The following is a 25,598-nucleotide window of genomic DNA, read 5'->3' as shown; positions in this document are numbered from 1 at the left end:
TGAAAAGTCAAGTCAGTGAGTGAAGTTTTACTATGGTGAAGAGACTCACTAGCCTGACAGGGAAAACGAGCAAGGAGAGGAGACAGGACAAGAAACAATCAGATGGATATGTAAGTTAGCGATAAGTAAGTTATTTTCAAATCATGGATTGCTCAAAGGGGAGAAAGCTAGACAGCGAGAACAGAGCTTTATATAACAATTACCAAAGGCAATTACCACGCAAAACTGTCACGTCCATAACGTCAAATAAATAGGCTACCATGGCATTGTGTTGCCGTTATGGGTGTGACAGTTTTGCACGGAATTACCCTGGACCGACTCTTCTTCATATTCTGAGACAGGTGATTGTTAAAAGCACCAATTTGAAGCACCAGAACAACCAGTTTTACCAAAGACTTTCTAATGAGGAGATACAGCACTCAAAAAATCCTCCATAGTAATGCATGGGGTTAGTTTGTAACGCCAATATGGCAGTTGTCTACACATCATATCATCATATATCTACACATATCACAACCCTTCCGCGGCAAAACGTCGACATGTGAATACATTGAGCCAATCATGTGGTGTGCTGTGAAGACATCATGCCAATCATCTGTTGTGATCTCGCTGCTGGAGCAAGATTGGTGTCGTGAAGCCTTACGCACACGCATTTCTGCTGAAATAGATGCACGATAAGTGCCCAAAAAGTGTTGCAATATGGCCGCCGAGTGGAGGTACTTGCCTGAAAAGGACGTTGAGAAATGGAGATCTATGTGAAAAATCACCGGAGTTCTCCTTTAAGTTTGAGCAGTAGTTGATTTTCAAAGTTAGTTGCATTCATCCTTGGGTCGCTTTGCAGTGAACAGTAATCCAGCACAACTGAAAAGCCCCTCACAGGCAGCTGAGGCAGGCAGGCCAATATTGAGTTGCAGAGAGTTTTTTTTATATTTGGAAACGAGCAGAAGGTTCAGCAGATTAAAGGGCATCGTACTGGGGGGGAAAATGTGGGAAGTATAGGGCCCCAATGGAGGAGAGGGCCCGTGAAAAGTGGAATACAGGGGGCACAACATTTTCACCAGGCATTAGTAATAACTCAGGTAATCCACACATAAAAATCCAAACAACTCCATAAGTAGAGTCATGTAATGAAGTGGAATAACACGGGGGAAAAGTTTTGAACACGCTAAGAAAAAACACTAAGGCAAGGAAAGGGAAGGAACGAGCTGGAATCTGTATAGAGAGTAGTTATCCTTTCTATCTGTGCAAATTAATATAAGCTTGGTTAGTAGCCTACTTGGTTAGTAGCCTACTGCTATAAAAAGGTTTTTCATTACCAAGGTGTCACACAAGAAACATTTCATGATGGATAAAAGCAAAAAGCTCTCCCAAGACCTTTGCAACCTTATTGTTGCAAAACATATCAATACAACTGGTTACAGATGCATTTCAAAACATCAGAATCTTCCAGTAAGCAGCATGGGAGTCATTATCTGCAAGTGGAAGAAACATCACTGCATCATCAACCAGCCATGCACAGGATCTCCTCGTAATATTTCTGACCAGGGAGTCAGAAGGATAGTCAATTCCAAGAGCCAAGGACCACTCTGAGAAAGCTCCAGAAAGACAGCCAATTCAATTAAATAGTTCTGGAAGTAACTAAAGATCAGGACTCACAAGAGGGACCCCTGGAATCTGTTTAGAACAATGGGCCAAAATCAGACCTGATACTGCGACCAATAAGTTTTGTCATACAGGAAATGTCTTGAAGCTGTCTTTACAGATTTAAGGATTTTCCACAAAGTATTGAAGAAATTGCAGTAGGCATGTTCAATACTTTTTTCCTGTGTCATTCCACTTTAATACACAAAACTCTTATGTTTGGATTTTTTATATGTGTGTTAATATAATGTGTGGTGAAAATTTCGAATAGACTCACTAGGCTAATTACTGAAAAAAAAAAAAAAAGCGTTCAATACTTATTTCCACCATATATTTATTTTACCTGACCCAAATTAAATGTCAAAATGAATGTCAGACGAAATTTAAAGTTTGACTGACTGGATTTTGTATACAAATCATAGTGAAAACTGTGTAAGGTCACTCTCACTCTCCCTTGCTAAAGAGCTAATGGTTTAGTCCGCCTGCACGATTCATAAGGTAGTATAGGCCTATCTTTTGTTTATTTAGTTGAGCATCGCTAGTAGTGGACCGCTAATTGTTTTGCTGCTGGTGCAATGTCTTTCTCCAAGAAAGCCAAGTCGGGTTACTAAAAACAAAGGCCAAAACAGGAAAAAGAGAGACATCAAAATGAGGGGAAACAACTGCTAATAAACTTCTTTCCAAAGAAAAGTGAGCACAAACGTCAAAACACGAAATCCCATGGTGTTTGCTTAAATATCTCTCCGCAATCATTAGTGCTAAAACAAACTGAGACAACCGATTGGAATAGCGGAAAGTACACTTTCATAGGTTAGGCTAATCTGATGCATTTCGTGATCCAGTAGAAAGACTGCATGGCGCCAGCTTGATTCATGTCCTGTTGTAGGCTACATGCTGATCATCATCACTAGGGGTTGCGATCCCTTTCCGTTTTCGTTAGTCTTAACTTTTTTTTTTTTTTACTCAAGTAACGGATGGGATTTTTGATGTAGCGAAGTACAATACTTCACTCAAAATGTAATCAAGTAAAATTTAAAATACCGATTTTATAAACTACTTAAAAAAATACAAAATACACAGAAAAACTACTCAATACAGTAACGTGAGTAAATGTATTTCGTTACTTTCCACCTCTGTGAAATTGTAAGTAGCCTACCCTTGGGTGAACTTCGTTTTTGTAATGTGGTTTGATAGTCTCTTGAACAATGTGTTTGCTCGACCGTTTTATTGTGAGCCCTGTAAGTGTTTAGCTTGGTTTCTTGATGGCTAGCTCGCTAGCTACAGGGGGAGCTATGTCGTGAAAAATGCGATCCCAAATCAGGCGAAAACCCAGAAACAGCGAAGGAATAACCAGACCTGCATAGGGCTTCTTTAACACATCCATGCACTGCCCAACAACGCGATGTTCCTTAAAGGTTTCCAGGATTTCGGGTCAACATAAAAAAAAAAATAGAATTAAACTTGGAACCAGCTGTGGAATATATCCATCCTTGTCTCAGCTCAAATCTTATTTTAAGTTCATGGTAAGATCTTAAAATAGCCAAGGCTACTCAGTTTTTCTTCCCTAATTAGGGCCTACTCTTATCTTGCCTTATTTCTCCTCATTTCGAATGTTGCCTTTCAGGCTACTAATTTTATTTCACATTAAACAGCCATCCATCCATCATCTATCCATCCAAATATATATATATAGGCCTACATAGCCTATAAACGCATGTTAAACATTATGATGCTCCGGACCTTTGCTTGAGGAAATTTTCCGTAACTGGACCTTGGTGAAGTTTAATTGAATACCTCTGGTCTAAAGCCTCCGGCGTATATTGTATGTGTGTGTGTGCGCGCGAGTATCGGTCAATGGTAACAGTCTGCATAATCTTACCAATCTTACCAACCTTATCTGCCTCATTTTAACAGTTAGGACAATGCTGAAGAGAGTCATCATTCTCAAATAACCTATGGCTGAGTTTTGTTTTCAAATGTTTTCATGCATGTCTGTTTAACGGGTGAGAAATGTTTAGGAGACAGACTAGTAAATCCTCAAATTATGGCCGGTCTTTTATTTACTAAGGCTGCGCAAATCACAGGCCTTTATTTCAAGTGCATTTTGTTGCCTTCTCTTTTATTGTGAGACATGCATTTCATTTGGAGCACCTTAATTTTAAAGCATTTTAAAAACATGTAAAATTTCACCGCGGCCGGAATGTGCCAAAGACATTGCAAAAATATAATAGCGGGCGAAAAAAATCACAAAACAATGGCCATAGGCGTTTGTATGGAAGCAATTTCCTGTCCATGGATGGGTAGATTAACTAGATCAGCAACAGCACCATCTATCCATAGATCGTAATCCACCCATTGACTTTATTGACATTATAGAAAGTAGTGTGAATCCTCTATATCCGCTATATTGACTGTTGACCAGGGTAGGAATTTCAGGGTGGCCACGACGGCCATGGCCCCTTGCATTGGTCGTGATGCCCCTTTGAAAATCAGAGGTTTACAGGCCACGGTGGCCTTGGCAGTGTCGGCGCTCCGCACACGCACATCACGCACTGCGCGTATCTGGGTCGTGAAAAATCATCACAATAGGCTACCCAGATAGCAATTTCCGTTGGGCCGGATCCGCATAAAAGCCTTTAGATCCGCCTGTAGCAGACATACGGTATCTGACTGTGGGCCAGATCTGCTCCTGATAGCGGTTTCAGCTCTGCTAGCAATGTTGTCTTATCACCGGTTTACAGATTTGTCCCAGGTCCGATTTCCGCAACTCTACTGGAAGTCAGGAGATGCGTTTAAAATACAAAACACTGATTTGGCCCAAACCTGGATTACGGATATGAGCCGAAAGACTATTTTTTCACAGCAGACCCAGGTGGTAGGCCTAATGACATTAATTAAGGTGCTGATTCTGCTAAATTGACTGTCCTTTCCCTACTTCATTGTCAACTGGCTGCTACAGAAAAAAAAGGTATTTTGGAATGGCACAAATTTAGAAACCATGGGGGTGCACTTTGTTCCCATGGCCACTTCATTTCTACAGTAAGGCTGGAAAAGAAGATATAGTTGACTCAATATTGATCATATGCTCGTTTCATTATTTTTATTATCATCTAGCAGTGGTAAAAGTAGTCAATTGTTGTTTGTGTCAGATCTAACAGTGCTATGAGACAACCCCATATTCTTGCCACGCATGCAGAAGTCCAAGCAATAACGTTAATCAAGGATCTTTGGTTTGCTCACTATCAATCTTTTGCCATGATTTGCCAGCCTGCGGTTGGACTAGGACGAAGCCCAACTTTTCAAAGTAGGCTATCTGCTTTTTTATCAGAGACAACAAGCAGCCAAGCGATTGATAACTTTACTGTAAGGTTAATGCTATTATTTTCCAGCAATATACTAGCTTAGCTTGAGCGAAACATCCATCATAATAACTATTTTCGAAAAACAGTGAAAACGCTAACAGGATCACTGATGATAAAAAACGAGTGTAATTGTGACTTAGCCTATTTTCAAAAAGGAATAAATGGCTGATGTTTATTTTGTGTTGTTTCATATTGACCATGGAGATGACTGAGGAAGACTGAATATTGATGAACAGTGGAATTAACACGACTTAAACTTTGTCTGGGATTGCACTTCTACAGCCAGGTTGTTGAATAAAAAATAATAAGACACTTATGTGTAAAGTTTTTTTCCCCCCCTATTGTGTTTGTAGCCTAGCTTATGTTTATTAGTTGAGCTGTTGGGAAAACGTTACGAACTTTAGCCTGGGTAAACCTATAACGAGCCTGTTAGCAAATGTGTAGCAAACAGATTTTTCAGGATAATTAATTACCAATCACATTTCACATGTCAAATAAAGCCGGCTGATATCTGATAAACGGTTCCGTACCACACAAAATAAGCGGACCCGTATTGCATATGATAAGCAGATCTGGAACACGTCAGTAACACAGACCATCATACGGAACTGGGCCAGTCTTAGCCCTTGTTGGCACGGATCGAGACCAATTTTGGACCGATGTGCGTTTGGACGTCGGATCAGGTCCATTATGCAGATCCGTGCTGGACATTTTCGTAGGTGTGGCCCAGTTCCGTCCCAGTGTATTTTTGCTACCTGGGTACTAGTATAAATAGCAAATAAAATATGTCTAAAGCATTTAATATGCAAAAGTCTCCGTCTGGTGCCACCCTCCCCCACCTCCCAGTGGTCTGTTCGATTATGCCTCAATCTCAAATTTGACACCTAAGACATGGCCTTGAAAAGCACCAAGCGTGGGGCGGAAAAAAGGAAAAAGAAGAGACAGCGGGATGATGCTCGCGCGTCGCTTGCAGGTAAGACAATTGTTTAAATAAAAAATGTTAGGTTTGTAGCCCTTGCATGGCCTCGAAAAGCACCAAGCATGGGGGCGGAAAAAAGGAAAAAGAAGAGACAGCGGGATGATGCTCGCGCATCGCTTGCAGGTAAGACAATATTTTAAATAAAAAATGTTAGGTTTGTAGCCCTTGCTTGCATGTCTATGCTTATGCCAGGTAGTAAATAAACTTTGTAACGTAAGGTCCTACTAGTCATGTTTATGTTCAAGTGGTGTTAAGGTTGCAAATTATTAATGCTGGCTAGCTAGTTATTTTACGTTGTGGATATGGATATGGATTATGGGTTATTGAATGCAATTTAACACTCGGCTGTTTTCTGTTAACGTTAGCAATCAGTGCATATCCTTGCTCAGGTTGCTAGCTAGCAATGCTATTTCTGATTATGCTTAAACCGGGCTTGCTATTTCTTTTAGCCATCAGAGATATAGTCAGGTAACGTTAGCCTATTAGCCTAGTTTGCTTTGCATTTCAGGACATGTTTTTGGCGTTTGTTATCAATTATGATCAAAAGTTCTAATTGTGTAGTGAAAAAGTGATGTTACAAGTGACACTTTTACAACATAATGAAATGATGAGTGGGAACTTTGGAAAAACCCTGAAACTGAACGTGATGTGATTTTGCCAAATTAGACAACTTTAGATAAGTTTAGTTGTTGTTCTATGCGGTCATTTTCAAGAGGTTCATAGGCCAAGGGCGATATGGTGAAACTGCAATTAGAAAAAAAAACACAATCTCAGTGTTTGTAGATTTACATATTCAGAGTTGTCCAATTATGTACAGAATTATTATATTGTGCCTCATCAGACCTCTTTTAAAGGTAAAATAGAGTTTTAAATGTTCCTGTGACACATAGGCCTATATAAACTTAAAAGACTAATGTGTGCAATATTTTTGTATGATGGTTCAATCAAAAAATGCATTTGTGATGGGATCTGGGAAAACCCGTCGGATGTCGCGCTGTCACGTTTCGAGGAAATAGTAAAAATAGGTCGATTGTCATTTATTTGGCAAAATTGTGTTTTCATTAAATTATTATTATATAACATCTTGTCTATAATTCCTGAAAAATATCTAGGTGAAATTCACTAGTTTTATACATTAAAAATTGATTTATTTTTGCCTGAAAGATCATCTACATTTGAAACCGCGAACGGCGGAGGTGCATAAAAAATCTCCTATAACTTGCTTTGCCAGGCTATAAACACTAGGCTACAAAGACGGTTCACCAATCAAAGCCGTAAAGTAACCAACCACACGAATAAAGTCATTTCAATGCACATGTTCCCGCTATATATATACATTGTAACACTGTGATATGTTTTGATAAACCTAACGTTAACGTTACGTGAGGATGTCAGTCTTGTGAGAGTCTACAGAGATGGCGGAGCTCAAGAGAAGGGAGTCTGAGGTAGCTGCTCACTTAAATGACTAGTTATCAAAAACCTACAAGGTAACGTTACGATTAAAACATCCATAGACTGCACTAGTAATAAAACAATAATAAAACAATTTACTTAATTTTAAAATCCCCCTCTGGTGGTAATTTATCTCCTTGTGTAACGTTAATGATAACCGTGATGTAGGTTAGCCTAGTGTTATTCCTGACAGGCTAGAGTCAGTTCCCTGGAAGATCAGGGTTGTTCTTTCAGAGTAACTTTATCCATTACGTTATCATGTTCCCGTTATACATTTCTTTTGAATGGTAACACGAAGGCTTAAACCTAAAACGTCAAGTTAAAGCCACAAACTATGGCTGGTAAGTCCAGCTGACATGTGAGTTTAAAACGGAGACTTAACGTTCGAGATGCAGACTGTAGCATTAACGTTAGGTTAATATACTTGGTGATGTTCATGATTGCTCCATGCTAGTGACATTCAAGACTGTAGCCTTGCATTACTGACGGTGAAGACGGTTTCTTCACTCTGTGACATATTATGCAATTTAAATGTAAGAAATATAAATCTTATTTTGGGAATGAGAGATTGAGCCATATACGATAGCTTCTTGTCAGCATGCTGTGCAAGCCTGCACGTAACATGTTCACTTTTTTTTATTAGTAGGCTACACCTTAACATAAAGTTAACTTAGTCGTACCTACATAATCTAATCATGATGATCATTTTTTTGAGTAATAATAGTAGTACTACTATAGTAGTAGCCTACACATGTCTTATGGGCATAGACTTGCAATGGTGAAATACTTGTGTGATGGATTCTCAATGTTGATTATTAGTAATAATGTAGTTCAGCCTTTTTTATATAATACATGTTATTAATTCTTCCTCATTTCAGGTGATGACCATCCCACATCTATTACTGAAGATGTAGCAGAGATACTACCACCTGTTCCACATCAAGAAGATAATGGTGATGTGCAAGAATAACAGTCATCCATGTTCAACACGTTTCATGCAAGAGGAGCTGCAGAGGATCCGTTACTGTTTCTTGGAAATGACAAGGGATGAGCTAGATATCGCCATTTTAGCTAAACTCTTGTGTGGAATGCATCTTTCTCAGCTACTGTCCCGCACCCATAAAAAAAAAACAGACAGTTCGGAAGTCCCAAAGAACTGATTTCTTTCACCATGGGGAGAAAATATGCAGGGATACGTTCAAATATCTCCATGGCATTGGGCAGGTCAAGCTAGATGCTCTTATTAAGCATTATAAGGAGCATGGTGTTACTCCTCGAATTCATGGCAACAAAAAGAGTCAGCCTCCTAATGCACTGAAGAAAGAGGACAATATGTATGTCACACATTTCATTTTAAACTATGCTGAAACTCATGGCATGCATCTTCCAGGGAGGGTACCAGGCTTTTGGAGGAGTGATTTGAAACTTCTTCCAACTAACTGTACAAAGGTGAAGGTGTACTCTGATTACTGTGTGGCAGTTGCTGCAGCGAATCAGCGTGTGGTTTCTGTAGTTACGTTTCGCCGTATCTGGCGGGAAGTGGTGCCATTTGTGGCCAGCAACTGACCGGTCTTGGACATGTCAAAAATATCAAAAACACATTAGTGAGGCTGCCAATAAGGCAGATTCAGAAAAGGTAGAGCTGCATCGTCTGGCCACTGAACATCTGGAGAAGCCTAGAGTAGAACGTACACACTATCAGCAACTTTGTAAGGATTCAAAAGCAAACTTGCCTGCTGGGTTAGAGTTAGGTCCACACATTCCTTGTAGCTATGAGGGAATGGTACATTATAGCATGGACTTTGCACAACAGATTCACTACCCCAATGATCCCCTCCAACCAGGGCCGATGTATTTCAAAACACCACGTAAGTGTGGAGTTTTTGGTGTAGCATGTGAGGCCTTGCCAAAGCAGGTTACTTTCTTGTTGGATGACTGGTAAAGGTAGCAACTGTGTTATTAGCCTTTTACACTCATATCTTGAGAATTATGGACTGGGTGAAATGCACATGCACCTTCATGCAGATAACTGCGCGGGACAAAACAAGAACTCTTTTGTGATGTGGTATCTGATGTGGCGTGTCTTGACAGGTCGTCATGTGTCAATCAAAATGAGTTTCCTTCTTGCTGGGCACACAAAGTTTTCCTGTGACTGGTGCTTTGGGCTCTTTAAAAGAAATTTTAGGAGAAATAAGGCTGACTTCTTGGATAACATTGCCCAAGTAGTTCAAAACTCAAGTCCATCTGGAGTCAATGTACCATGTCTTTGTGGTAGAGAGGATGGCACTGCTCTTGTACCAATGTACTGTATGACTGGAGCACATTCTTGGGTACATACTTTACTTTAGAAAATTACCCACCATTAAAAGCTTTCATAATTTCTTATTCTGCTCCACATTAGTAACAATGAAAAAATTCCTTAATACAGTGGGTCCCAGTTAAAAATTGACACTTCATTCACGATCATGGTGAATGGTGAAATGTAAGTACAACTGCAGCCTTTGGGGGCAGCATAGTCCGCTGTGGAGTTCCACGGTCGAACCAGACGGCGCATTCGACAGCAAGGGCTGTGATTGGCCGAGTTTTCAGTGCGTTTCTCTGTGTTTTTAGCAGCCCCTGCAACATGCTAGTCCACTGTAGCCTAAGCCTTGTACATGATGTTAAACGTAGTTTTGGATTCAGTGGCAAGATTTCTTGATTGTACAGTGTCTGTCTCTCAGTAATGTTTTAAAATGAGAGCTTAGGTCAGCTGGCAGTAGGCTACTTTGTCGGTAGTCATGAGAAGTTCGCTTGCTAACAGAACATAAATATGCTGCCCAGAAACCTTGTGAATAGTTCTGATTTTTTTTACTACACTAACGAGGTTGAAATATAGACTTTGCCTACAGCATCTCCTTAACAGTAATGTTAACAAAATGACAGCATTCATATGACAAAGAAAAACGAATTTGGTCACTCAAGACTGTGCCACAGCAACCAGTGTAGGCTACAGTCCTACCCAATAGGCCTACTCGAAGCAGATAGCGTTGTCTGGACGGTCGAAAGTGGGTTAATGCACGTATTTCCAGAACAGGTCTGCAACTTTCAGGTAGTTCTGAGTTCGAATTTAGGCAGGAGCAGAGCCATATAAAGGCCTAGGCCTATTGTTATCATTTTTGCAAGGTGTTGCTCCTGGCAATACTTGTTTATAAGACGTTTGGTGATTAATTGATAGCTGTTTTGGGACACGTTAAACATTCTTTATAATGAGCGATCCGGGGAGTAAAACGACTGTTATGCGCTGGAGGGGGGAGAGGGAGGGAGAGAGTTACAACTGTAGGCTACAATGATTGCAATAAAAAAAATGTCGGGTGACTTGTTAGTTTAGTTAGTTTTGTGATGTTTTGCACTGTTTTGCTCGTGGTGTTTTCAGGTTTTAGGGCTTGTTTGGGAAGATTGACCTTGGTTAGACTCTGCCTATGTTATTTCTCCCTTATGGAAAATAAAGTCAAATTGTCTGTTATTAGTTCAATAACAAGTGTTGCTTGTTAAAACATGTGACTAGTGAAACTCAAATGATTTTAGAAATATTTAGCCAAAGCCAAAAGTGTTAGAGAGGAGGAGGCGCTGGTGCAGCTCAGATGTCTTCTTAATTTTCTTTATTCTTTAGTAAAGGTGCAGAACATTATTAAACTTTGACTAACGTTTCAATGTTCGTTAGTCAAAAAAACATCGACACATCAAACGTTAGTCAAAGTTTAATAATGTTCTGTACCTTTTTTACTAAAGAATAAAGAAAATTAAGAAGACATCTGAGCTGCACCGGCGCTTCCCCTCTCTAAAATATCTGTCCTGGCCTGGTTGCAACGGATTGTGGCCCTAACGACAGAAGCGGAGAACCCTACTTTGTCTACCAAAAAGTGTTACTTTAGGCCCAGCGCTCCCCCACTGCTTGTGAAAGAAGGGGATGGGGGAGGGGGCTTAACGTGAAAAAAGCTTAATGTCACAAAAGCGGCAACGAGTCGTTTTTAGGCTACAGGCCTTCATAATGGTAGGCTACAGGAAGTGGGGGAGGGTATGGGATGACCAGAGCCGCCATCTATCGCCTTTCCAGGCACACAGCTCGTTATATAGCCTATCGACTGCCTTAACAGATAGGCTTTGCTCTTGGTTTGGCCTACAGCTTAACTCAATGCTCTTGTTGCTTGCAGTTTGTTAAATAAAGCGATGCAGATTACATTATTTATTTCTGATTAATTGCGTCTTTTGATGTATTTTGCAACATTTGCTTGTTAGGCTGGGCTACTGTCAATGTCCTGTACAGGTCAATGTTCAACAATTGCTGGTGTAGGCCTAGGCTATTAATCAATTAGGGACTGTTCGTTATTTATTTAATTAAGGGGCTACCGGAGGAGTTTTGGGAGCGTTAGTCAAAAGGCGTGACCCTCCCTCGCCAGCAAGATTTTTTCTATGACCCTCCAAAGTGATTGAGAAAAAACACATGACCCTCCCCAGTCCCAACAATTTATTGATGCCTTAGGCTACTGGGTCAATTTGGGAGCTTGCATGCTACGACTCCTTCCTTGAAATGCCTTGAAAAGGCTGTCGTTTGCACAATTTCACAAATAATCACCGGGACCGAAACAAACCTGTCAACTTTTTCCGGGTTTATCGGCAGATTTTAACTTTTTTCCTCGCTGTCTTAGGAGGAGCTGCAGGGCCGTCATGAGGATGCGAGGCCCTGTCTTGAACTTGACAGATGCAAGGCCCTTTTCACTTCACGTGCATGAAATCATGCGATAGCTTACTTTACACATAGCCAAGGCTACCGTCGGTGTATTTTAATAGTAGCCTAGTCTAATAAGCTACACCAGCTTGCCTTTAAGAGGGGAAATTCAATTGTATAGCCTATAACATTAGCTGAGTCACATATTTGGCCATATGGTGTTTATCATAGGCTACATCACGAAACCAAATAGTGTAACAAAGGCGAACACTTTAACAGGGGGAATTAATTGGGCATGAATCATTGTGCTGAATGATATTTGTCAATGAGCAGAAACACACACGACATTCATACTATTGATAAGATGTACTGGTCTGTATCTATAGGATAACATTGGACAAATAAATGACACTGACTCGCCATATCCTGACTCAGGAAAAAAAAAACTTTTCTTGCTTTGCCGCAAACTCAGCAATGAAATCATAGGCCAGTTTGCAGGTAGCCTAACGTCTTTTTCATAGAAGGGAGAGCCCAGTCTCTCCTGTGACATGGAGGTGCGCAAATAGTTTTTAATAGCCTGTTCAACCCGAAAAGCTTCGTTCACCCGATGCCAGTCACTGATCGCAATTTCAAATTTCGAAAGCTTCATCTTTTAAGTTTTCAGTGCAGTGGCCCCTATCTGCCCCTTTGGAATTATATCTCGAGCCTATTATAAGGTCCAGCGTTATGTCCTGGGATTCGGATGTGCTCAAAAAGAAAAGAAAAACTTTTTTTTATAGATGAGGAGCAATGTGAGAGAGAAATTTGATGATCATTGATCGTTGTTTTGGGACATTAAGCCTTTTCCATAGGCGTCAGTGAAGGAGATTGAAGAATGACCATTTTTTTAATCCGAAAATATTTATTAACTACAAAAACTCAGACTCATTCAGACTCATTCAGACTCAACCCTCTTGTTGTTTTATTATCTTTTTAGATTTGTCGTTTGAGCGTTGGCAAGCAGACATGTTGCGGTTGCAATTTAAGTGAAATTTCTACAGTAGGCCTACAACATGCTGTTAGGCTGGGCTACTGTCAATGTACTTGTACAGGTAAATGTTCAACAATTGCTGGTGTACAGGTTATATAATCAATTAGCTAAATCATTTGTCCAGCTGTTTAAACATTTTTTCGCTACATTCAAACGCTAAAAAAGGTGCTTTGATATATTTTTTTTCGTTTAAACGTCGGCAAGCAGGCATGCTTTGGTGCAATGAATGAGGATAATTCTTTTTTTTTTGCATTATTTTGAATATGACTCGCTCCAGTCTCAACAGCACGCGTACTTTTTTCCACACGCTAAGTTCTAACACACATAGGCCTATCCCCCCTCTCGCTTTTCTCTCTCTCCATCCCTGCACACGGTGCTTTCTTAAAGGAGCTGCACCATTTTACAACAATTGCATCTACATTTTCATATTAGAATGTTTTGTCAAGTGTAAGTTTAAACTACCGTGATCAATTTAAGTTCCATTGACCCGCTCGCCATGGAAGCAGTAAGTCAGTCGCATCAAAATAGTAGTGGCACCCAAGTGACACCTTGTGGTTGTTTGTGTCAACTGCAGTTTGTGCCATTTCTGATGAGAAAATGGGGTGCGTGATTCATGAAGGAACCCGTCCAAACTTAACGGGGACCCACTGTAGTGACTAAAATAAGTGTGTGCCATAATAGAGTAATTACAATTTAACATGTGATATTTGATTGTGGTGATTCTATTTAGAATGTCCATCTTTAAAGCTGTTTTTTTCTAAATTCCATTTCATAAAACCATGTTACTAAGCTGACTTCAGATAATGATAACATTTGTTACAGACATGCTATGAAAAAAAGGAAAACAGATTTGAAAAGAGATTGAAAGCAGCTTTAAGGTGGTATCAGAACCTTAAAGGAGAATTCCGGTGTGATATTGACCTAAAGTGTATTGAAACATGATACCGAGTGTGAACGTATGTCTCATAGCCCATCTCGGCTTGTCCCCTGCACTCCAAAATCTGGCGTTAGCTACCAACAGCTTTTTCAATAGTGGTGCTTCGGCATCGGGCTAGCCATGCAAATAAATCACTGTTTTACACCCATTTACGGGGCTCAATGTATCTCCACACTTCATTGGTAGACTTCCGAGGGCCCTGACATATAAAATGAGACATTGAGAACTTTGTAAAAGCACTGGTAGTTTACTTACAAGACGATTTGTACAGACAGTACCTTCACGAAGTTTAGCGTTTGCAGCCATCTTGAATTTAGTCACGATAAGTCGAGCAACGAGTAAGAATGAACAGGTATGATAAGGGATCAGATTCCAAAAATAATTCAGTGGAAATGCATGGATTCCAGTTGCTGCTACTGGAAGAAACTGGAATCCATGCATTTCCACGATTTCCTAACAGGAAGATAAGGTATCTCTTCTGTGGTTCTTCATCTGTCTTTTCTAAGACTTGGGTTAGCGTGACTTTATACTGAAGGATGGTAAAAAGGTCTCCAGTCTTTAAAAACCTAAGCAAGAAGTAGCCTATAACCTGTGTCTCTAGATAATCTCTAAGGTCAAACATCTTTGCACGTTGGCCAACTGTCCGAGACCTAGGCGTAGTTACTCCTTATTTAATAACTTCTCAATAGGTTATCTGCGCCGCAGAGGGAAGACGTGCAACTTTGTTCGACAGTAGGTCCCTGCTACCTACAATAACCTCTTGGGGGGTATCGTGGGTCTTAACTGCCTGGGCCTAGGGTTACGTCTGAGAAACGTCTGACGTTGACTAGGTTCTGGGGGTTACCTGCAGGGGGCAACACACACCATGTGATGGGTTTTCCCAGATCGCATCATATTTCAGTAGAATCCCTGAATATTTTGTCTTGTATTTCTGAACGCAGGGTCAATGCTAAGATACCTGCAAGGAGCAACTCAAGGCCAGGAGGAAGAATTAGATCAACCATCAACCAGCAGTTCTAATCCACAACACCAGCCACCAACCAGCTCTGCAGACTCTACAACAGCACTCAGCCCTGACCAACAATCATCAAATAGCCCAGGTACAGATACAAGTCGGCACACAACCGCATCTGCTTCTGAAGGCAGAGTGAGTCCTGTCACTGAGGGGCCATCAGCAAGTGACACTGCAAAGACATATGTGCCCCCTCCAACTGATCCTGCTCTATGGTCAGCTCACATTTTAGATGCTGTTCGTGTGGAAATGTTTGCAGCAGTTATTTTGGAAATAAAGAGTGGTGGTGGTGGGTGGGGTGGTTGCGGGGGCACCCAAATGGCTAGTGCTGGGGGCACCCAAATGGCTAGTGCTTAGGGCACCCAAATGGCTAGCGCCAGCCCTGGGCCTTGGTGCCCCCTTCTTTCAATATTCTGCTTTGCGTCCGACTAATAGCGATTTTTATTTAGCCTATGGCCTGTCAAAATAATCTTAGCATTCACAGCGCAAATTAATTTAGTCTTTTACGCAGTGGAGAAAGTGACAGCGCACGGCAAGAAAGAAAGTGCAGCGTCCAAATTCACCCATTCTTCTCAGTTGAACTACTCGCGAAGTAGCCTACTCATCAGACAGACATCACAAGTATGACATCACATGAAAGAGCTTTTCATCTTTTAAACGGTGTTAGCCGCTAATTGCTGTGGTGAACATTTCGCGGGAAAAGTAATTAATAAATTACATTTAATCATAAATTCTACTGAAGGTTCTGCGCCCATCTCCCCTCCCTTCATCTCGGTGGAATACTTAACGAACCCTTCGTTCAGCACATGACAAACCATATATCAGAATAAACAGCAGACCTTACCGAACGCAAAGGTGTAAAGCAGTCCCCTGTACAGTTAGCCGTTCCAGAGTAATCCAGTTTTGGGCTTTAAGTTATACAATGTGTTTAAATTGTTCAACATGATTTCATAACGGGCCAAATACAAAATAAATGTTACAAATTTCGCCTAGATATCGGTAAATCAGAGGACAGCTGACTAAGAGTTTGTGAAAGTAGCCTTAATGATTACAAAATGCAAAGCATGCATCTAGGCTATTTGAGTTTCTTAAAGCTAAGCTGTGCTTAAATTGTTCAATACATGATTCCATAACAGGCCAAATATAAAATAAATATTAAATATAGCCTAGATATCTGTAAATATTAGATGATCAGATGATTTACAGTTCTATGTAATATGTCATGTTTTATGTTTTTGTAATGTTTCATACAGTGATGCAGGTCTAGCCTACTGCTGTAAATAGGCATGTGTACTGTGAATAGGCATGTGTACATAGGCACGGTGCCCTGGCATGTGGCCTTTATGCCCCCCACCAAATATGCCCAACTGAAGGCCAAGTGGCCTTGCCCCTAAAATGGTGAAATTCCAAGCCTGCTGTTGACTGTAATGCAGTTTTATAGGGAAATGCTACACATGTTGTCAAAAGACAATGTTTTTTGACAAAGATTTCTAACTTACCACAAGTGATGGTTTCTGGTCTGAATAGGTCTGAATGATGTTGGCCATTTTGTAGTTGAGGGAAAGATCAAACTTGAACTCTGTTTGACTGTTGGAACATGGAAAACCCAACACCACTTTCCTGAGTTTTACCGGCCTGTGGCTCTCATCCATTTCGATACAAGTTGCAGGCCCCACACTGTCAGATAACCAGCATGCTATCTACAAAGCAAAAACAGTATTCAGGGCACTGCTGTAGAATACATAGATTACACCATTCATAAAATGTGTGTGGAAAGCTGGCTTACATCTAAAATATTTGGAATGGTAGCAGACACAGCAACAAATCTTGTGTTTGACCTTTGATCTTCAAACCCACGGCAAGTGTTCATGGCTTTCATTCTGCTAATCACTGCCTCCAATGTAGCTCCACGTTGTGTATCTTTTACCACGTGTACCTATAATTAAAACAATATTGTCGCTGTCCAATGAAAACCACAAATCTACACTTTTTTGTGTGACATTTAAGCCTAGCCTATTTTATGTAGCCTAAATATATCCAAAATATAGCCATTGTCATAAGTTTAAATTGTGTGTAGCCTATCAGACTTCAAGCAGTGCAAAGCAGATGTAGCAGTTGGGAATAGATTGGAAATGACTGCTTTTCAGCCACTTGATGCTCATTCTGGTGTAGGCTATGACAAGATAGTAGGTCTATAGGCCTACAGAAGTGAGTGAATCAATTATTAAATTCCAGTCTTGTATTTCAAGTACATTAAATAAATGTAAATAAAAATATCAAATATATTTAAATTAAGCTCATATAGTTGCATTTGAGTAGTAGAAGAGCAAATAGGTGTGAAGGGAAATTAAAGGGCCATCATGGTTTTTTTTTTTTTTTTTGGTGGGTGGGTGGGGGGCACACAGCTTGCTGACGTCATTGAAATGCAAATGAGTGTGTGGCGTCATCTAGCTGCATTTAGCGACTTTTGGAGCTGGTTTTAGCTACTTTCCATTTTAAATAGTAAAATAGCTAACAGTAGTACCATATAAAATCTGGAACGCAAATAAACACGCAAATAAAATCAGCAAAAATATTTCCTCCAGTGTGCGATGCATACTTTTTTTTGAGGATAAAATATTTAATAGTTGGGAAAATATGATGGATGTACCTACAGTGGGTCCCAGTTAAGAATTGACACTTCATTCACCATACAACTGCAGCCGCTTGGGGGCAGCATAGTCCGCTGTGGCGTTCCACGGTCGAACCGGACGGAGCATTCGACAGCAAGGGCTGTTATTGGCCGACTTTTCAGTGCGTTTCTCTGTGTTTTTAGCAGCCTCTGCAACATGCTAGTCCACTGTAGCCTATAAGCTTTATACATAATGTTAAACATAATTTTGGATTCAGTGGCAAGATGTCTTGATTGTACAGTGCCTGTCTCTCATTAATGTTTTAAAATGAGAGCTTCGTCAGCTGGCAGTAGGCTACTTTTGTCGGCAGTCATGAGAAGTTAAACTGCTAACAGAACATAAACATGCTGCCCAGAAACCTTGTGAATAGTTCTGATTTGTTTTACTACACAAACGATGTTAAATATAGCCTTTGCCTACAGCATCTCCTTAACAGTAATGTTAACAAAATGACAGCATTCATATGACAAAGGACCCAATAGTCTACCCAACCCTACCCAATAGTCCATACCCAGTCCTACTCGAAGCAGATAATAATAATAATAATAATAATAATAATAATAATCTTTATTTGTATAGCACCTTTCATACACAGAATGCAGCTCTGAAAAAGTGCTTTACATTTGAAGCATGTAACACAATAATAGTCAGTCAGTCAGTCATTATCAATCACTTTTCTTCATTGCTAGGGGCCGTTTATGATCCACTCAGCAACATATCAAAAATATAGAAAAATGACATGTCATACGACTGGCAGCCTTAACCCTCTTACCCCCCACAAGCACGCCATATGGCAACTGTGGCAAGGAAAAACTCCCATATTCCAAGAAGAAACCTTGAGCAGAACCTGACTTAATAAGGGGAGCCCATCTGCTTCTGGCTGGCTGCGCCCTCCAATAGCAGCAGATGTAGAATAATCTGAAAAAGTAGTCTACAGGATAAGATGAGTTAACTAAAAGCTTTCCTGTACAGGTATGTTTTCAGATCTTTTTTAAAAATATTTACTGAACTCGCCTGCTTGATGTACAGAGGCAGGGTGTTCAATAGTTTGGGGTCATAATGGATAAAAGCAGCTTCTCCACTTTGTTTGTGGAGCACTTTGGGTACGATTAAAAGATTAGAATTGGATGATCTGTTTCCTTTGTGGTTGATAAGATATTAAAAGCTCAGAGATATTTGAAGGTGCTATGCCATTCAGAGCTTTGTAAGTAATTAACATAACCTTAAAATCAATTCTATAGGAAATAGGGAGCCAGTGCAGTTCAGCCAACACAGGGGTGATGTGTTCTCTCTTCTTGGTCTTAGTTAAAAGTCTAGCTGCAGAGTTCTGTATGAGTGCCAATTTCTTTAGATGTTTTTTGGGAAGACCAGTGAAAAGTGCATTGCAGTAGTCTAACCTGCTAGTGATAAAGGCGTAAATTCGTTTTCTGCATATTGTTGAGTTAAAAAGGGCCGCACTAGCAAGCTAACTCCCTAAGCTTTATGCCACAATGCTATATATGCAGAAGAATGTTCATCATGTAATGTCAACTATTTAACTAGTTAGACTGATGATGCAAATGTTTCTCAAGTGGAAATAGGCTGTCTGAGTAACTTTACTGATATGGGGCTTAAAACTTAACTCTGCATCTAAGATGACACCGAGGCTTGTTACTTTTGGTTTGTCCTGGTGCACCAAGTTCCCCAGATTACTAAGAACAATATCTCGCTTTAGTTTTGGTCCAACCAAAAGTACCTCTGTTTTGTCATCATTTAGTTTCAATAGCGTTGTCTGATGGTCGAGTGGGTTAATGCGCATATTTCCAGAACAGGTCTGCAACTTTCAGGCAGTTCTGAGTTCGAATCTAGGCAGGAGAAGAGCCATATAAAGGCCTAGGCCTATTGTTATCATTTTTTGCAAGGTGTTGATTATAAGACGTTTGGTGATTAAGTATATCTACTTTTTTGATCCCTTGAGGGAAATTTTAGTTGATAGCTGTAGTGTCAGACGAGACGAGAGGAAATATGTTCGTCAACAACCTTTTTTTTCATGACTAAGACGAGACGATGACGAGACGGCAGTAATGTCCTGAAACACTGACTAAGACTATCTTAAGATGCATTATTGTTGTGAAAAAAAGCGAGACTAAAATGTTTTACATGAAATAAAAACTAAGATAAAATCTCTCTTCATTTTCGTCTACAAAATGAGAAGACAGAATATCTAGCTGTTACGTTTTCAAAATATTCGAATGAGTTCATATACATAACAGCTTTCCTGTAGGCTAGTCTCGTGCTGTTGCTGCAACCCTGTGGCTGCAACACGAAACTACATGGAACAAGAACACTGGAGATTTCTGCCAGAGTTAGCAAGCTAACTACCTAAGCTTTATGCCACAATGCTATATATGCAGAAGAATGTTCATCATGTAATGTCAACTATTTAACTAGTTAGACTGATGATGCAAAGTTTGCTAGCAAGTAAGCTAATATGGAAAGTTCGCTAGCAAGTTAGGTATGGCTAAGATGGAGAGTCTGTTTGGGGAATGTGTTGTGTTTGGGCGCATATCGCCATCTAGCGAGGCAGAGTTAAACATTAATACTTTGGCCTACGACAGTGTTTCTCAAACTTTTTCAGTTTCAGGACCACTAAACTAACCCTAGCTAAAAAAAAAAAAAGTTTAGACCTACTTCAACAGTAGCCTACAATTAGTCTACACAATAGGCCTACTCACTGAACCACCTTGCTTATTGTCTTTGCACTTTGCTTATTGTGTGGATTCATACTGTATGATTTAAACTGGCATACTGTATCTTACATAGACAGTGTTGCAGAACTGTTTTTACATACAAGTTGGTTCAATATTGCAAACAACTCATCTATATTATATTTTACCACGTCTGCTCACGGACCACTTGGGATAGCTTGCGGACCACCAGTGATCCCCGGACCACACTTTGAGAAACACTTGTCTACGAATATGACAGTTGTCCAGTCAAATCTTTTACTGTCTATGGTCAAATCCCAGCCGAGCTATAACTGTAGCTCGACTTACCTGTGCATGTAAACATACTGACTGACAAAAAATCAGAATGAGTAATTATAACAGACGAGTAGCCCTGTGGACACACAATATTGTTGGAAAATTGAGATGTGTGAAACACTATTTGACTCAAATGGTAATCAGAAATAATTTGTTATAAAAAAAAAAGACTAAAACTGACTAAGACTAAGATACCTTTAGTTTTCTTTTGACTAAAACTAGACTACAATGACGAGACCTTTAGTCGACTAAAACTTGACTAACAAAAATTATATTTGAATGACTAAATATGACAAAGACTAAAAAGGACATTTCATCACAAGACTAAGACTAAGACTAAATTAAAAATAGGTGACAAAATTAACACTAGATAGCTGTTTTTGGGACACGTTAAACGTTCTTTATAATGAGCGCATATGGGGAGTAAAAGCGACTATTCTGGTAGCTGTTACAACTGTAGGCTACAATGATTGCAATACAAAAATATGCCTGTGTTAGTTTAGTTAGTTTTGTGATGTTTTGCAATTTTGCCTCATGTGTTTTCAGGTTTGAGGGCTTTTTTGGCAAGATTGACCTTGGTTAGACTCTGCATATGTTATTTCTCCATATGGAAAATAAAGTCAATTTTCGACACATGTCTGTTATTAGTTCAATAACAAGTGTTCCTTGTTAAAACATGTGACTAGTGAAACTCAAATGATTTTAGAAATATTTAGCCAAAGCCAAAAAGTGTTAGAGAGAAGGAGAGACGCCGGTGCAGCTCAGATGTCTTCTTCATTTTCTTTATTCTTTAGTAAAAGGTGCAGAACATCATTAAACTTTGACTAACGTTTCGATGTTCGTTAGTCAAAACCATCGACACATCGAAACGTTAGTCAAAGTTTAATAATGTTCTGTAATCACCGGGACCGAAACAAACCTGTCAACTTTTCCCGGGTTTATCGCGTATTTTAACTTTTTCCTCACTGTCTCAGGAGGAGCTGCAGGGCCGTCGCAAGGGGGTGCGAGGCCCTGTGCGAACATGACAGATACATGAACTTACGTGCATGAAATCATGCGATAGCTTACTTTACACATAGCCAAGGCTACCGTCGGTGCATTTTAGTAGCCTAGTCTAATAAGCTACACCAGCTTGTCTTTAAGAGGGGAAATTGTATAGCCTATAACATTAGCTGAGTCACATATTTGGCCATATGGTGTTTATCATAGGCTACATCACGAAACCGATTAGTGTAACAAAGGCGAACACTTTAACAGGGGAAATTAATTTGGCATGAATCATTGTGCTGAACGGTATTTGTCAATGAGCAGAAACACACACGGCATTCAAACTGTTGATAAGATGTGCACTATGGATACTGGTCTGTAGGCTAACATTGGACAAATAAATGACACTGACTCGCCATATTCTGACTAAAAAAAAAACAAAAAAACATTGTCTTGTTTTGCCGCAAACTCAGCAATGAAATCATAGGCCAGTTTGCAGGTAGCATAACGTCTTTTTTAATTAATAGAAGGGAGAGCCCAGTCTCTCCTGTGACATTGAGGTGCGCAAATAGTTTTTAATAGCCTGTTCAACTTCGAAAAGCTTCACCCGATGCCAGTCACTGATCGCAATTTCAAATTTCGGGAAGCTTCGTTCAATCTTTTTAAGTTTTAAGTGCAGTAGGCCCCTATCTGCCCCCTTTGGAATTATATCTCGAGCCTATTATAAGGTCAGTGCGTTATGTCCTGGGATTCGGACGTGCTCAAAAAGAAAAGAAAAAACACTTTTTTTATAGATGGTTATGAGGAGTAATATGAGTCTGAACTCCGTGTCATTCAGACTCAACCCTCTTGTTCTTTTTTTTGTCGATCTTTTTCGTTGTCGTTTGAACGTCGGCAAGCAGGCATGTTGCGGTTGCAATTTAAGTGAAATTTCTACAGTAGGCCTACAACATGCAACATGCTTGTTAGGCTGGGCTACTGTCTTGTACAGGTAAATGTTCAACAATTCCTGGTGTGCAGGCTATAATCAATTAGCTAAATCATTTGTCCAGCTGTAAAAAAAAATCGTCCTACATTCAAACGCAAAAGGTGCTTTGATAGTTTTTTCGTTTGAACGTCGGCAAGCAGGCATGCTGCGGTTGCAATGAATGAGGATAATTGGTTTCATCTGCGGATTTATTTTTTGCATTATTTTGAATATGACTCGCTCCAGTCTCAACAGCACGTCTACTTTTTCCACACGCATCTAAGTTCTAACACACATCCCCTCTCGCTTTCTCTCTTTCTATCCCTGCGCACGGGGCTTTCTTAAAGGAGCTGCACCATTTTACAACAATTGCATCTACATTTTCATATTAGAATGTTTTGTCTGTTTAAGTGTAAGCTTAAGCTTAAACTACCGTGATCAATTTAAGTTCCCGTGCCCCCGCTGAAAGTCTCATGCGCTTATCGTTACACTATCACATCTATAAGTAACCGTGACAAATAGGGTATAAGATATATAAACTCACGCTATTGTATTATCATACATGTTTGGTAATGGCTCACTGCGTCATGGAAGCAGTTAAGTCAAGTCGCATCAAAAACAGTAGTGGCAGAGATCCAAAGTGACACCTTGTGGTTGTTTATGTCAACTGCAGTTTGTGCCATTTCTGCTGAGAAAATGGGGTGCGTGATTCATGAAGGAACCCGTCCAAACTTAACTGGGACCCACTGTATCCCCTGGAACCAAGTTTTCATTACACTATATGAAACTACACTCAACTGATACTGTTAAGCCTACTATGTCAAGTCCTATGTGGCTAATGCTTAGATATGTCAGCTTACTGTGACATTTGGGGCAAGACAACAGACATAATCAGTTTATTGCAACTGATACTTTGCACATGGGAAACGACTCATATTTTCTTGTCTTCCACTCTCAGTTCAACAGTGGAAATGATATTAACCAGGACTGTGGACTTCCCCCGGCTTAACAAATTTGTTTTAATCCATGTTAGTTGGCATTCACCTTTGCCAAGATAATAAAGCACCTGACAGACACATAGGGGGGATTAACACAGTGGTGGGTTGGTGGGTGGGGTCATACATTTTACAAACCAAAATCGCATTATCCTTTTACAGGCGTCAATGACAGAACAACACAGTCATAGACTTTGATTTAGTCTTTACTTACATGATTTTGGTTTTGATTTTCTAATAGGAGTAAGTGTTTGTGACAACACATGTAAGGATAAATTTGACAATGTTTGATCGCTGTTTTGGTACGAAGCATCTTTCACGTACTGAATGCGCATTCTAGAAATTAAAAGTAGCCTAACCTAGGCCAACGATGTGCTCGGTGTCCGTTACTGTCAGTGCACATCCGCAATCGATTACGTTCCTCAAATGGAGAACACATCCATGTTCCTTCGCATCTCATGGCCACTCTATATAATACTTCTGTGTTTGCAAAATTCCTGACAGTTCCTGATCGCTAAATTTTTGTTTCCCTTTCCTGTCGGTTAGCAGTTGATGTAAAAGCACCTAGTGTAACGGAGGCGAACTGAGCTAGCCTGCTAGTTGCCCGTGTAAATCCTCACAGCCCTAACCTTTAAGAACGCTTCTAAGCGCTGAGTTGGAAGCCTGGGCTATTAGCTCAGTGGTTAGAGCATTCAACTCCCATGCTGGTGTGTGTCGAGGTGGCGGGTTCGAGGGCCTTGAGCGGCGGACAAATTACTATCTCTGTTACACTAGCATAATTTGACTTCAGCGGTGACAAGTCCTGCTGCGAGAGAGAGAGAGAGAAAAGAGAGAGAGAGAGAGCGCACCTGTGTGTCCCTGGATGGGGTTACGTTCGATTCAAGTCAGAAGTTGGTCTGTCCGGTCCTGCATTCACGCTACTCCCTTATTAGATTAACTTTATCAGATAGCGCTGTAAAATGTGTGCTGGAATTTCTCGCATTATGATGGCTAGAGTTGTCGGACTTGAAAAAATTATGCACTATACCTGCAATCAGTAGCGGCTCCTGGTTTGACAAATAGGCAGGGCAGAGTCTGATGATCAAGTTTAGAAAAAAAAATTGGCATAGTTCCAGGTCACCGGCAGCTAGACGCACACTAAGGGCGGTCCACTGAGATTTTGTACATTTTTACGGCTTTTTTTCTATGGCTAGGCTATGAGCGGAAACTGGGGAATGGAATCCCATAATGTTACCACTTGCGGTCAAAACACCGTTTTGTTCATGCATTATTAAGCTATGGTTAGCCTACTTAATGTTATTTTATTCATAAGAAGTGAAGTTTAAAATTTTGAGATTCCAGACAAATAAAAGCTACAAGGTAGGTACCGGTAATCAGCTCATTAGCTCAGATCAGTGGAGAACTACTTTGGGGAAAAACTCAAGAGGGAAACAAATTTACCGAGAATTGCTATGTAAATCAAAATTCCACTGGAGCTCAAGCGTGGAGGCTTCTCCCACGCCCTTTACACCACTCAGCTCTCTCATAGTCAAGTTCAAGTTGTTTATTGTCATGTAGGCCTACTCATAAAATAAATTATAAGTAACGAAATTATTGTGTTCAAGAGCTAGCTCAACTTTAAAGAGTAAATTAAAAGTAGGCTATTCATTAAAAAGGAAAATATTCTGTGTGTATGGGGGTGGGGGATGAGTGCTTGCGTGTCCACCGTGGTTTGTATAGAAATTAATATTAAGTGACACATAGCCTATAGGCCTACACGTAAAAAGGCGTTTTTTTTACGAGATCCTTGGAGAATGATTTGGAAGATTTGAGGAAGCTTGAACTAAATAGGATGGA

General features: G+C 40.1%; 1 protein-coding gene across 1 annotated transcript in view; it reads right to left on the bottom strand.

Annotated features, from left to right (window-relative positions):
• The window catches only part of hfm1 (helicase for meiosis 1), a 347,154-nt gene that overhangs the window by 259,071 nt on the left and 62,485 nt on the right, over positions 1–25,598 (bottom strand). Inside the window, exons 6-7 of the mRNA XM_048246228.1 lie at positions 16,905–17,054; positions 16,618–16,818 (exon numbers count right to left, since the gene is read on the bottom strand). Coding sequence (XP_048102185.1) covers positions 16,618–16,818; positions 16,905–17,054 — 351 coding nt within the window. The remainder of the gene's footprint in view (positions 1–16,617; positions 16,819–16,904; positions 17,055–25,598) is intronic.

This window comes from Alosa alosa, chromosome 1 (assembly GCF_017589495.1).
Source record: "Alosa alosa isolate M-15738 ecotype Scorff River chromosome 1, AALO_Geno_1.1, whole genome shotgun sequence".
Classification (NCBI taxonomy): domain Eukaryota; kingdom Metazoa; phylum Chordata; class Actinopteri; order Clupeiformes; family Clupeidae; genus Alosa; species Alosa alosa.
This window is presented reverse-complemented; position numbering and strand designations above follow the sequence as displayed.